The following is a 13,997-nucleotide window of genomic DNA, read 5'->3' as shown; positions in this document are numbered from 1 at the left end:
AAATGGTAAGTACTAGTAGTGTTAAATTGCAAGAGACTCTTGCATCAGACCAGACGAAGCAGAACATGCTTCTTTAGAAGTGAATGTTGAAGTAGTTCTTGAATGAACTAAAGTACATAAACCACTTGTGATCCTGATCCTGTCTCTCTCTCTCTGTGTCTAGATGAGGAATATCAAATTATCAGATTTCACTGAGTCTTTGAAGAAGATAAAGCGCAGTTTGAGCCCCCAGACTCTCGAAGCATACATTCGCTGGAACAAAGATTTTGGAGATACCACAGTGTGAAACACTATTTAAAGTGAGACAAAGTGCTGCCTAAAGAGCAATTGGTACTGACTACTGGAAAGCATCCAGAGTTTACAGGACTTTACAGATCTTTAAGTATCTGCACTAAAACTTGAGATTAAGAAAAAATTATCTAATGTGAAAAGCGTTCATCAAGGCCTCCTTGCCATTTAGTCAGGATTTACACACTGTAAGTAAGAGCACAATAAGACTTGGGATAAGATTCCTAGCAATCTGATCTTGGTTTCAACAATAAYTTCTGTATTTTGTTCCAGCTAGAAAGCTCTGATGATATTAATCACTGGAAGACGTGTTTCTTAAGTTGGGGGGAGGGGGATTGTTTTTTTGTTTAATTTTGCCATGGCATTGATGTCTGGCTTGCTTTCTGATAATTACTAACTTATAATTGGAGTTTTGTAAACTTTAGTTCAGTTTTTGACTTTTTTATCCTTAATGTGCCAAATAATTTCCCCATGCAAAGAACAGCAGCAGTATTGGGGGATTACTATTATTAAAAGATACAAAGCAGCTGGTCTGTTATTATTTGTCTTTTTGTTTAGTTGTAATGTGACGGCATTGTTCACAGAACAGTTTTTTAAAAAAAGACCTTTGATAGCAGAACAGCAAAAACCCAATAAAATGAATTGAAAGGTTTTAAGAAAAAGACTAAATAAAAAAAAATAGACTAAGATATTCATTTATTAGCAGTATTTTCTCTTAATGCATTTTGTAATGCTTCCATTGGTAGAATGTTAGCTTATGCTTATGGTGTATAACTTAAAGCCCAGCTGATGTTTGAGAGAGTAAGTGATGCTAATTGTCAAGTTTCAGAAATGAAGTGTGTCGACTCTGTATTTTGGTCTGTTTACAATAATTGAAAGTAAAATTTCCATTGTGATCATTTTTAATCTACACATGTGAGCATTAAAATAAGAGGCTACATGTTTAATAACTGGCACACATTAATGTTTTTATAGCTTTCATATGTTTTGGTTTATATATTAAAGTATGAAACAGACTCAGCTGATCTGCTTTTTTTAAAAATAACTGCATCTTCGTACAAATATTTGAATTTTTATTATATATGAAAAGCTAGTAAAAAAACACTGAAGTGATAGCCTTTAAATACTGTGATAAAGGGAAACATCTTTGCCTTTACTTCTTAAAGGCTGACATTTTGTTTACAAATTCTACATGGATTAAACATTGAGGAGCTGTTTGCAAGACAGAATAGTAGGTCCTCATATTATAAAAGTTTTTTTTAAAGGGTCAACTCTCCCACATTAGCAATATTACAAAGTTGCATATTGTTTAGTTATTCAAGTAAATTGATTTATGTATTTTGTTCGTGGTCTTAACAGAAAATTCTTAATTTTTTGTTTAACTTATATTTTTTCATTAGTAGGAATATACTTCTGGGACTGCTAATCTGATAATTGATTTTTTAATATATATATATAAAATATATGGATTGTGTGTGTATGTTTATGTGTATACACATATGTATACATACATACATATATATATATATACATACACACACACACCCCCTAGCTGATGCAGTGCCAGTATAGTAATACCATGAGAAGATTCTGTTTGCTGCATGGTATTGGGAATTAAATAGCAGAAGCTGTGTCAAACTTTTTGACACTCAGATGCAATATGTTTGGGATTCTGTGTTTTTTTTTTTTTCTTTTTTTTGAACCAGAGGTGCTTGTAACTGATCTTAATATAAAAAGCAATGAAATAACATTGTGCTACACTAGTATGCCTTTTGAAGTAGTCTAACCAAACCACTTCTAGCCTTCAAGGGTATGACTTTCTCAAATGTATGTCCAATAAAATTGAAGCATGTGATGTCTTTTCCCCTGATTCACCTTCCTGGAGAAGTCAGAAATCCTAAAAGATTTCAGTTTCTTAAATCTCATTTTTTGCTTGCTTTGCCTTAGTTCTGCCTTCAGTAGAGTATTTCTATTGTTGGAGATTCCTGGCTGACTTGATCAATTTTTGTCATAGACTTTAAGGCTAAGCATGAGTATTACTACTTTATTATCTGCTCAGTCACTTAACACCTAAGAAAGGCTGCCTGTCTTCCTGTTCATAAGGCATGTAAACTTCCATGAGATCCTTTGCAAATGAGAACTTTGGGAACACTTCTGGTTGCAAATGTTCCCAAATACTACTTGTCATCAAATTCACCTTTCCTCCACTTAATTTTGAGGAATGAACTCATTTTTAATTCAAAGACATGCCTATTGGCATGTGGTATTTACCTGAAACATAGAGGTAGAACTTCCCATCTGCTAAAACACCACCAGTATGCAGCACAAAAGGTCAGAAGTCTGAGCTGCTGCTTCAGAAACAAAAAGGACTAGGCCTTTTGTTTCCTTGTACAACCAGTTAAGGTTGACAGAGTCTGTTAGTTTTTTGGTGTTCTGCCCTGAATGTTTTCTGTCTAAAATATGAACCAAAGCTCTCCGAGTGACTTCGGAATACTGTAATAACAACTTAATTTTGTTCTACAACATCAGTTTGCCACAGCTGCCTTTTTTTTTTTGGGGGGGGGGGGTCCCTACTGTTGTATGGCCTAGTCCCATTTGGTACATAGATCACCTTTAAATCTCATTAAGAATACTTACTGAATAGTTTCTTTTAAGAATAATTCTGTTTCCCTCAAGGTATTATCTCACATCTTCTGGCTGATATATCAGTGACCAAAATTTGCCAAGATGCTTTTTAGACAGCTTCCAAAGTAAATAAGTGTAACACGCATGATTTCTTGGGTAACATACTGAGCAAGTCCTAGCTCAGTCATTTTCATCTAATCACTGGATGAATTATGTGTATAAAAGTGGTTGTTGTGTTTTTTTTTTTCATTTAATACAATCTGTATTTCCCAGATCTGTGTTATTTTGTATCCAACCTTGCAACTCTATTTGCCATAAAATCAGATTATGTTCTAACACAGCATCATGAATTAGGAGAGGATAAGCAGGGCAGCAGCTTGGATGCTTTTACCTTTGCAAAGATCAGAGTTACATTAGCTCTCTAAATTGTCACCCCTTGCCTCCCCTCCCCCCAGATCTGCCCACTGCTAATGAATGAGTGACTTGACCTGCTGCTTCGAAATTATCAGGAAGCAGCTTGTCTGGCCTTCTGCATGTGTTCATTACTGATCTGAAGTTTAACATTTACTGAATTAAAAAAAGCCCCCTGTTGTTAACAACCTTATTTACACATCTTTGCCTGTTTTATTAAGCAGGGAATACAACTTTATCTTTCTACTTGTTGGAAGAACAATGCCTTCTAAGGCAGCAGGTTTTTGCTCTTGGTGGCAAAACCTCCTCTCAAGGAGTACGTGCATACCGTAGCTCCTTTATTTCTTATGTGTTATGATATCCCATTTACTATTATTGACTTATGTATAGTACACTAAACCCATACAGGTTCTCTTCCTGAAACTAAGACAAAAACAATATGGAATATTAAAGATGAGCCTAAACTTTAAACTAGGATATTTATACATATACAAGTTTTTTGTTTTCTTAATTTCTTGGACTCAGAGTTTAGTGCATTAGAAACAGGCTTCTTAGTCCTGAGCCCTCTTACTGATTCTACTTCAGAAAGCCATTCACCAATTCAGTTTTGTTGAACATGGCCATCACATTGCTTATGTAGATAATAATGTCATAGTAACACTTTAAAATTGAGAAGAATGAAATCTCTGAATTGAGGAGGAAGTCACTGTTGCTGCACTAACTAGAAGCAGTTGCTGATTTCACTGTTAGTCTCTTGAATGTGATTAAAAAGGACAGTTTTATACATGCAACTTACTGTGACAGTTAAACTTACTTTCGGGTATAGAATAAATAATTTTTTTTTCCTATTTTAGACAAACAGTTTTTAGCACTGGTTGGCACTGCTGCCAAGTCCATCTTGTGAAACTTAAGCACTTTGCACTGGGAATACTGAGATCAGATGTGTTGTCAAATGTAATTGAAATGTCTGTTCTACAATAGGTATGGGAAGCAGCACTTTGCTTAGGACTTCCTTAACCAGGTACGGTGAAATTCTGCACCCTAGGTTCTTCTAGTTCTTTCCTACTCATGATATGGATGATGCATAGCTGTGCCTAAGACACATTTATCTAGTTATTCCATAATGCTTTAGTGATGCTTCTGCATCTTGCAGTTTGGGGAGATAGCAAGCACTTGGTTAAAGATCTTCATTCATGCTTTCTATGGCTGTCTCAAGCTTTAAAGGTGTTTTTTGTGTTGGACTTCTACCAGTTATCAACAAATGGCATGAAAAGTAGCAAGTAGGTAGTGGATGCAACTAGTTATCTCAGTCACTGTGCTAATTAGAGGCAGTTGCTGAATTCACTGTTAGGTTCTCTTGAGCTGTTATTTAGTGTTGAAGAATGTTTTACTCTCATACATGATTCTCCTTGCTTAGGATGATCTGTTGGTAGCAGGAAAATGGATGAGCCATAAATATTTTCCTATAAATACAGCAACTATATTCCACAAGACAAGGAAAGATCTTTAAACTGTTTGTAGCTTCTTACAAAGACAAAATCACCTTCTAAAGTATGGCGAATGTGTACTGTGTTTTTCCTGCTTCTCTTGTAAATTCGTAACTGTTTTAGAGTGGAAACTGTTTACTTTGTCAATAACTACCTCCTGAGTTCAGCAATAATTGGCAAGGTAGACACTCCTCCAATGGATTAAATGTATTGGCTAAGCACTATGTATTGTGTCAGAATTCCTCAGAGTTTGATCTTTTCATATACAAATTTGTAACATGTCTGAAACTATGGTGAACAAACTTGTTTTGCTGTAATACTTCCCCTGTTTTCACAAAAAGTATGTCTTATCCTATTTCAGGGAAGTGGCTTTGAGGAAAAGATCAACATTCTTCTTAGTAGTTGGTTAATATACGTGTATTCTTTGAAGATGCTAGAGATGTAGCTTCTCCGTTCTGCAGTTTCTTTACCATTAGAAGTGGGAAGGAACTACTTTATCTAATACTTGCATATCTATCAAAGGGCCTGGGAAACAAACTGTTTTGCCACATGATTCAAAATTCTATTCATGTAAAGGGCTAGTCAGCATTTTTCAGAAATCTGGATTAGAGTGACAGAAACCAAAGGTGCAGACAAAACGTTATACCCCACCCCTATTAAATATACTGGGTGATTCCAGTTTGGGATGGGATTATTCTTGTATTTTGTTGTTCTGAGGACTTTAGCTTCAGGGTATCCCTTTAAGAATGTTTTTTGAAATGTTAAAACACCATTTGATTAAACAATGTTTWAAAAAAAAAAAAAAMCATGAACAGTCACATAGCTTTAGCTTCACAATTTTCATTGTCTCCAATAAAATGTTGTATTTGTCCTATTATTGTTTCCTTGCCTATTTATCAGATAAAATGTCCAAAAACAAGAGCCTTTTGATTAAACCTGAAGCCTGTTAATTTGCTGTTGGTTTAAGAATTTTTTCAGGTGTTATATACCAGATGGTAGAACAATAAATATGTAAATACCTCATTTAATTTCTAAGGGACATGACTCAAATTCTTAAAACTAATGTAAACCGAAGTGCTACTTCCTAAATAAATGTGCTGAAACTGAAAATGTGCTTATCTCAGTCTTGCTAAATCACAGTGAAAACCAGGAAGTTTCACATAACTAATTCTAGTACTCGTGGTGAAGAACTGTGAAAATAGCTAATTGGAGCCAATTTACCTTGTTTTTAAAATGTCAGCTCCTCTTTTTACCACAGTGGGTGGCCCTTGTATTATGTTTGGGTTAATGTATTAAACTCTTCCACTTCTCCCCATCTCCTTTCCATTTGTAATTCTTGCTAGCTGTTGTCTCTAGGCTTTGCTTGGACTACTAACAGCTATTAGGGCTTTATGTTCTTGTACTTCCATCCTGAAGATAAATACTTGAATTAAAATAACTTTAATACTATAAATATCTGGCAGCATTAAGAGTCTCTCAAAAAGCAGCCTTGACCACTGCCCTCAACATGTCACATCTCCTGCTATTAAAGCAAGCAAGTCAAACAAGAAATGAACATAGCCATCACCCCCCCCCAAAAAACAAAACAAAACAAAACAAAAAAAACACCCCAGTATTTTGGACTGAAGCGTAAGAGTGGTTACTGCTTCTGTCAGTCATTAACTCCTTGGGATAAAAGATACCATGTCAGTGTGGTGATTCTCCAGTATGTCTCTTTAGCTAAAGTGCTACTACCTGGAGGTAGATTCTGAACCACTGGATTGATTTAAATTAGCAATTTCAAATAGGCTTTTATCCTTGTAGGGAAGAAGCTAGTGAAGAAGCAAAACTCTACGAAAACAATATTCCAGCACTTGCTATGCTGGGATTTATAGAGATTGTGCACTTGGCAGCGTACTCTGATCTAAAGTATGCTAGACTTAGAAATCTCCCAGCCACGCTAGGGTGAGCCAGGGCTCCATGCCTAGTACCGGATGCAGGGGGTTTTTTAGATGAAAATTCTGTTTTTTCGTGTATTTTAATTTTTCAAGTTTGCCAGAAAAGGTATGAAGAAAACTTTTGATGTTGTATCACTTATGCTATCTTTTCGCAGATTTCCAAATAGTTCAAATTTTGCCCTGTTTTGCAAATTTGCGAACAAGTGAAATCCTACCTGTTTCCTGCAAGGGGATATACAGCTCTGGAACAGACAAGAGTCATGCAACCTTCTTAAAGTCATTTTTCATTCTGTGCATAATAACAGAGAAAGTATTATGTAGCGGTGAAGGTGTACTAAAAGGACACAGCCTTTCCATAGCCTGGGAAGGACATACTCCTTAAAGATCTAATTTAGTTAATTATCCAGCTGTCTGCCCCTGTGGGTGACATTCCAGGTTGTCCAGCAGTGCTGTGGTATAGCTAGAAATAAAAATAAATCTTGGGAAAGCCACAAGACTGCAAACAACCTAATTAKCAAAACTTGTTGTTCTTATATGTTGCTTTTGAAAATCCCACTTTTTTCCATGAATATATATATTGTAAGCACATTATGTTCCATCTAATAATGTGACCTGTAGAATTTTCAAATGAGATTTGAAAATAATAGAAAGTCTCAGATCTGCCTCAGTTGTGAGCTGTCCTTGAAGGTTGTAAGTTTTACATGGAAAATACTAGTGTTAGCTGGACTACTAATTGCAGTATTTATCTTCTACAAGTTATAGAAATGCAGTTTCTTATAACTGTCTGCATCTTCTGCGAAGAAATACCCTAGACCTGAAATAATCCAAAAGCACAGTAATGTGTCAATAATAAGAAGTTGTCTGGTTATTTTATCAGTGGAGCACAGGGTAAGTATAAAATGTTACCACTGTGGTTTATCTGGCAAATTTGAGAGGAGTCAGTGCAGAGCACTTCAGGAGGTCACGGCGATGGGGAGAGGTGCCTGAGTATGGGAAGGAAGCAAGTGTCCCTCCAGTCTTGCAAAAGGGCAAGAAGGAGAATGCAGGGGCCTTGGGGCTAGTTCATCTGCCCTCCATCCCTGGGAAGGTGATGGAGCAGCTGATGCTGGGTACTATTTTCAAGCACCTGCGGGACAAGGTGGTGATGAGCAGTCAGCATGGATTGCCAAAGGGGTAATCACTCTTGCCCAACCTGATGGGCATCCTTCCCCAATGGAAGGAGTGGCTGGGTGGAAGAGGGGAGAGCAGTGGATGTTGTCTACCTTGACTTCAGTAAGGCTTTGCATGCTGTCTTTCCTCCCAGCCCGTCAGAGGCAAGCTGAGGAAGTAGGGGTAGATGAGCAGACAGTGAGGGAGACTGAAAGGTGGCTGAACAGCAGAGCCCAAGGGTTGTGATCAGCAGCACCAATTCCAGTTGGAGGCCAGGAAGAAGTGGTGCCTACCAGGGGTCAATGCTGGGTCCAATCCTCTTCCTCTTCTTTATTCGTGACCTCAATGATGGGGCAGAGTGCACCATCAGCAAGTTGCCTGATGGGATGCAAAACTGGGAGGAGTGACTGACACACCAGAGGGCTGTGCTGCCACTGAGAGGGAACCTCAATGGACTGGAGAGATGGGCTGAGAGGAACCTGCTGGAGTTCAACAAGGGGAAATGACAAGTCCTGCACATAGTGAGAAATAACCCTATGCCCCAGAACAGGCTGGGGGCCAACGTGCTGGAAAGCAGCTCTGCAGGAAGGTGCTGGGGGTCCTGGTGGACAAGAGGTTGACCATGAGCCTGCAGTGTGCCCTTGTGGCAAAGGCAGCCATTGGTAGCCTGGGCTGCATTAGGAAGAGCATTGCCAGCAGGTGGAGGGAGGTGATCGTTCCCCTCTACTCAGCCCTGGTGAGCCACAGCTGGAGGGCTGACTCCAGTGCTGGGCTCTGCAGGACAAGAGAGATGTGGAGCTCCTGGAGCAAGTCCAGTGAAGGGCTATGAAGATGCTGAAGGGACTGGAGCTGGGACTGTTCAGCCTGGAGAAGAGAAGCCTGTGGGAGGATCGTATCAATGCATGTACATAGCTGAAGGGAGGGGGTAAAGAAGATGGAGCCAGGTTCTTTTCAGCATTGCGCAGCAACARGATGAGAGGCAATGGGCACAAACTGAAACACAGGCAATTCCATTTGAAGCTATGCAAAACTCTTTTGTGGTGAGGGTGCCTGAGCACTGGCACAGGTTGCCCAGAGGGCTTGTGGAGATGCCATCCTTGGGGATATTCAGAAGTTGTCTGGACACAGTCCTGGGCAGCCTGCTCTAGGTGACCCTGCTGGAGCAGGGCGCTAGGACCGCATGGTCTCTGACGGTCCSTTCCAGCCTCCACCGTTCTGCGATTCTGTGAACTCCCTTGTTCTTCTCTTTGCTCTTGCAAAGCCTAGAAAACCAGATGTGCCATACTGCTCAAAGGCAGGGTGCTGTGCTGGGCAAGCTGAGCTGGGCAATGCCAGAGCTCAGATTTTCCCCTTTGCAGCTCAGCCATGCTTCTTCCCCAGGGCAGGTGCATTTGGTTGGGAAGAACAGAGTGCATTATGTGATTTAAAACACCTGCAGGATGCAGACACCAGGAGCTTCATTCAGGCGGCACCAGTAGTAGGCTTAATTCCAGCATTGTCTGCCACGGCAACGCTTGGCTCTTCTGCTTTACTCATGCTGGTATAATTAGAGTGTCTTCCTGACACTTAAACAGAAAATGGGATGTGCGAAGCATGGGGTGCAATAGTCGTCATGGAGTAGCCCAAGGAGCAGAGGGGCCTTGCTGACATCACTTAGCTCCTGTGCCCAAAGGCAGCTCCCATTGATGCAGCTGTTGGTCAAAGGGCTTTTGGTCTTTGTGGCTAGGGAGCCAAAGGCAGCTTTGGCAAAGGCCCCCAGAGAATTCTCCTGCTTTCTTTTCTCCCCCCTTCTTTCTCCCCCCTTCTTTCTCCCCCTTTTTCTTCCCCCCTTTTCTTCCCTCTTTTCTTAGCTCCTCCTTTCCACCCCCTTTTTCTCCCCGTGTTTGCTCTGCCTTTCTTTTCTACCCCTTTTATTTCTCCCATTTCTGTCCCCCTTTTTTCTGTTCCTTTCCCTTCTTTCCTTCACGTTTTTCTTCCTCCTTCTTTCTCCCCCTTTCTTCTCCCTTTGGGCTTTCTCCTCCTTTTCTTGCCCCCTTTTTCCTCCTCGTTTTTCCTCTCCCCTTTCCTCTTCCCTTTTATCTCCCTCTTTTTCCTCCTCAGGCTTTCTCCCCCTTTTTTCTCTCCCCTGTTTTCCTCCCGTTTTTTCTTCCCCATTTTTTCTCTTCCCCCTTTTTTCTCTGGCTGTCTCCCCCCTTTTCTCCCATTTTAGCTTCCCCTCTTTTCTTCCCTCTTTTCTTAGCTCCCCTTTCCCACCCCTTTTTTCTCCTCATTTTTGTCTCTGCCTTTCTTTTCTCTCCCTTTTATTTCTTCCCCTTCCCCCTGCCTTTTTGCTATTTCCCCCTCCTTTCTCCCCATTTTTCTTCCCCCTTTTTTCTCCTCTTTTCTTCTCCCTTTGGTTTTTCTCCCTGTTTCACTATTTTCTCCCCCTTTTTTCCTACCACCTACTTTCTCATGCTTTCTTACCTCCCCCTTCTTCTCCCTTCTTCTTCTCTCTCCATTTTTCCCTCGCTTTATCTCCCTCTTTTTTTCTCCCCTTTCTTCCTCCTCTTTTTGTTCTCCTCTCTCCCATTTCCACCCTCCTTTTTTATTCCCCATTTTCTTCTCTCTTTCTTATTTCCCCTTCCCCTCATTTTCTTCTCCCTTTTCTCACTCTTTGTCCCCCTTTCTTCTTCCTCCATTTTCTCCCTCTACTTTTCCTCCCCTTTTCTATCACCCCTTCATTTGGCCACTTTTTTCACCCTTTTGCTCCCCTTTCTTTCTCCCCCTTTTTTCTCTCCCTTTTTTCTCCCTCTTGCTTTTCTCCCTCCTCTTTCTTCTCTTTTCTTAGCTCCATCTTCTTTGCTCCCTTTTCTTCTTCTCCCTTTTCTCCCCCTTTTTTGCCCTCACTTCTCTCTCACCCTTCCTTTCTACACCTTTTTCTCCCCTTTTCACTTTCTTGCCCTACCCCTTCCTTTTCTTTCCCTTTCTTTTCTCTCCATTTATTTTTACTCCATTTCTTTTTTCTCTTTTTCTCTCCATGTCTTTTCTTTTTCTCCTCCTTTTATTTTCTCTCCATTTCTTCTCCTTCTCCTTTCCTTTCCCTTTCTCTTCCTCCTTCTCTTTTTCTCTTCTCCTTTTCCTTTGCTTTTGCCTTCGCCTTCTCCTTCTCTTTTGCCTTCTCTTTTGCCTTCTCTTTGTCTCCCTCTTTCTCCTTCTCTCTCTCTCCTTCTTCTTTTCCTTCTGTCTCCTCCTCCATCTCCTTCTCTTTCTTGTAGCTCTCACTGTCCGCAAGCAGCAAGTGGGAATGGCAGCAGCTCCCAGGAGGCTTATGGAGGGGCCCYGCGAAGCAGCCCGGCAGCTCTCCAGGGAGCACCTGGAGGACGGTGCAGGTGCAGAGCCAGCTGAGAGTGGTGCCGCCTCCRTGGCAGGTGGCTTTTCCAGGGCCTCCTTCTCCATGCCCAGCTGTTGCTGACCATCCGCAACATTGTGYGCCCAGCTGGTGCCCCTCTGGCRCCTTCTGCAGCCTCGTGAGTGGCCCGGGAAGGACAGGGCTGCCTCCGAGAGGCTCCTGTGCAGCGTGCYGAGCTGATTGCTCTGAGCAGGCAGTGGAGGAGCAGAGACGCACGAGGCATTTCTGTGCCTCCCRCTGGGGCTTCTGCCTCTGGGCTGCTGCGTCTCAGCGGTTGGGGGGCCACAGGCAGCTTCAGCCTCTGGGCTGTGGAGGGCAGAGGCGTCCTCCAGAGCAGCACCTGGGTGTGCTGTGGGGAGAAAGAGGCTGTCAGCTCCTTTTTCCTGCGCCTCTGAAGGGCCAAAAGGGGACTTTCCCGGTGGGAGCACGCAGCCCCGCACATGGCACATGGCAAGGGGCAACCTTAGCAGCTATGGAGGTGAGGAGCAGTTCAGGAGGAGACACAAGTCCCCGCGGGGGCAGTTCCTGGCGTTCCTTTGCCGTGCCAAGGCGAAGCAGCTGCCACCGCTCGGCCCTGGAGCTGCCCTGCGCAGGGGGCATCCCTTTCCTCCACCTCCYGCGCTGCTGTGCTGCAGGCAGCTGCCCCGGCAGCTCTGCACTGCCTGCAGCCTTGACGCCGCTGCAGGCAGGCTGAGTTCCCCAGCAGGGCTCACCTGAGCATGGTGCTCAGCCACCACTCCTTCCCCTCCTGCGACCTGCAGCGAGAAGGAGAAACAGCCTCAGAGCCTGCTGCTGCTGCTGCTGCTGCTGCTGCTGCTGCCGCCGCCGCTGCTGCTGGGCAGAGGCACAGGGCCCCAGACACAGCTGGCCCGCTTGGCACCGCTCCACACCGCCATACACCAGAGCCCCCGCTCGGTGTCCCCCCCCAGTGTTGCTGGGCTGAGCAGAACTGCAGGGTCGTGGCGGCAGTGGCGGGTGGCTTGTGCAYGCCTGGAGGTGCCCGTGGGTGCGTCTGAAAGCCCAGCGGGGCCTCTGCTTCCTCTGCCGCAGCCTGGGCTGAGCCCCAGCAAGCCCGGAGAGGACTGAAGGCAAGCACGGTGCCCTGCATCCCCCCAGCCCTGGRCGCRCCCCCAAGACTCACTGGAAGGTGACCACGCAGACCTTGGTGGTCCAGACCAGGATGAAGGAATCAGCACATTTGAGGCCAAAAACGTCCTCCTCATCTTCACAGCTGCACGCTGCCTCGTCCTTCCCGCACAGCACCCAGAGGTCACTGAGAGGCACCCGGTGCTTGAGCAGGAAGGTGGAGCCACATCTGCCGGGAGGAAGAGCAGGGACCGCCTTGGAGGCTGTGTGCTGGGGGCAGCCGCAGCAGGCCTCCCRGGGAGAGCCATGTGCYGGAGGCAGAGGCTTGGGGCAGCCAGCGCGGCAGAAAGCAGCCTCCGTGCCAGCACGCACACAGGGCACTTTGGAGAAGTCGCTGCTGCAAAGCAGTGCTGGCGGGCGCTTGCTCAGGGGCTGCCGGTCAGGGTGGCAACATGCGGAGCCTGCCCCTTTCCTCTCACACCTCCCCGAATTAAAGGGCAAGGCTGTCCCTGCCCGCAGCGCAGGTGCACCCATGCAGGGGGCTGCAGGCCRTATGGAGCACAAGTCATCGTGGGGAGCAAAGGGCATCGAGCCCTGGGCGAGGCAGCGAGGAGAGGAGGAAGGCCTCCTTSCGGGCGACTGGATGCTAGAGGCTGTGACCAGCAGGATTTGGCAGGATTGCTGTTCCTTGTCGAGAGGTGCTGTTGAGGAAGGAAGCAATGGGAAGARCAGCCCTGAGGAGGCACTTTCTGCTCCGGTGGGAGCAGATGCGGGGAGCAGCGGTGCCTGGGGGCAGGTGGCAGAGGCGGTGGCGGGGGGAAGGATGGCTCTGGTTGCTCTTCTTACCTGAATCTGGCGATGGCGATGGCGTCAGAGAAGAGCAGGAGGTGCCTGTCCCTTGTCCACTGGTGCCAAGTCACCTGCACACAGTCGCTGAGGGGCTCCTGCGCAACACAAAGGCGCTGAGCAGTGCCGGGGGCCAGGAGGCTCCCCGGGCCGCGAGCCCGAGGCCAGCGCGAGGAGCCATGCGGTCAGGGTCCCCAGGCTGTGCCTGCGTGCCGGCAGCGGGGCCGGCAGCGCCCCGGGTGCCGCAGCAGTTGGCCTGTCCCATGGYGCCGTGTCCGGGCAGAGGGCTGCGGTGCGTGCGTGCCCCGCGCTGGGCAGCGCCAGGTGCCGGTCAGGCCTGTGCCAAGGCAAGAGYGGTGCGCCTGTGCCGAGTAGTGCCGCTGCGCTGGGCCGGGAGCCTGCGTCTCCCCGCTGCCCCGCACTGGCACAGCGCCGCACTGGGGCCAGGTGGGCACTGGTGGCCGTGGCCATCTGGGAGCCACTGTGGCACATTGTGATGCGGCGGCCGGGTCGCGGGGCAGCACCAGGGTGTGGGCCAGGGGCCATGGGCACAAAGGGGAGTCTCCCTGCTGCCCAGCACCTCTGACGCCGCCACGGGATTGTYCCGTCTGTGGGGTGGGAGCGCAGCTGGTGGGGCTGGGCACCGCTGCTGGCTCCCGCCATGCCCCCTTTGCTCTCCGGGTCTGGGCTTCGTGTTGGAGGAGCTGCCGGCTTCAGCAGCTGGCTCTGTGTCAGTGAAAACCCCCAATGCACACGCCTCCCCRCACGGCTGCAACATGC

General features: G+C 45.5%; 1 protein-coding gene across 9 annotated transcripts in view; it reads left to right on the top strand.

Annotated features, from left to right (window-relative positions):
• Window positions 1–5,601, top strand: part of SPAST (spastin) — a 45,584-nt gene extending 39,983 nt beyond the window's left edge. For 7 of the 9 annotated variants that reach the window (XM_026082127.1, XM_026082120.1, XM_026082103.1 and 4 more), the window contains one exon: window positions 164–5,601. In XM_026082127.1, the coding sequence (XP_025937912.1) occupies window positions 164–286 (123 nt within the window). In that variant the 3' untranslated portion in view covers window positions 287–5,601. The remainder of the gene's footprint in view (window positions 1–163) is intronic. The other 2 variants (XM_026082088.1, XM_026082154.1) reach the window with 2 other exon arrangements.
• The last annotated feature ends 8,396 nt before the right edge of the window (window positions 5,602–13,997 follow it).

The sequence above is a fragment of the Apteryx rowi genome, unplaced genomic scaffold (assembly GCF_003343035.1).
Source record: "Apteryx rowi isolate R43461 unplaced genomic scaffold, aptRow1 scaffold_117, whole genome shotgun sequence".
NCBI lineage: Eukaryota > Metazoa > Chordata > Aves > Apterygiformes > Apterygidae > Apteryx > Apteryx rowi.
This window is presented reverse-complemented; position numbering and strand designations above follow the sequence as displayed.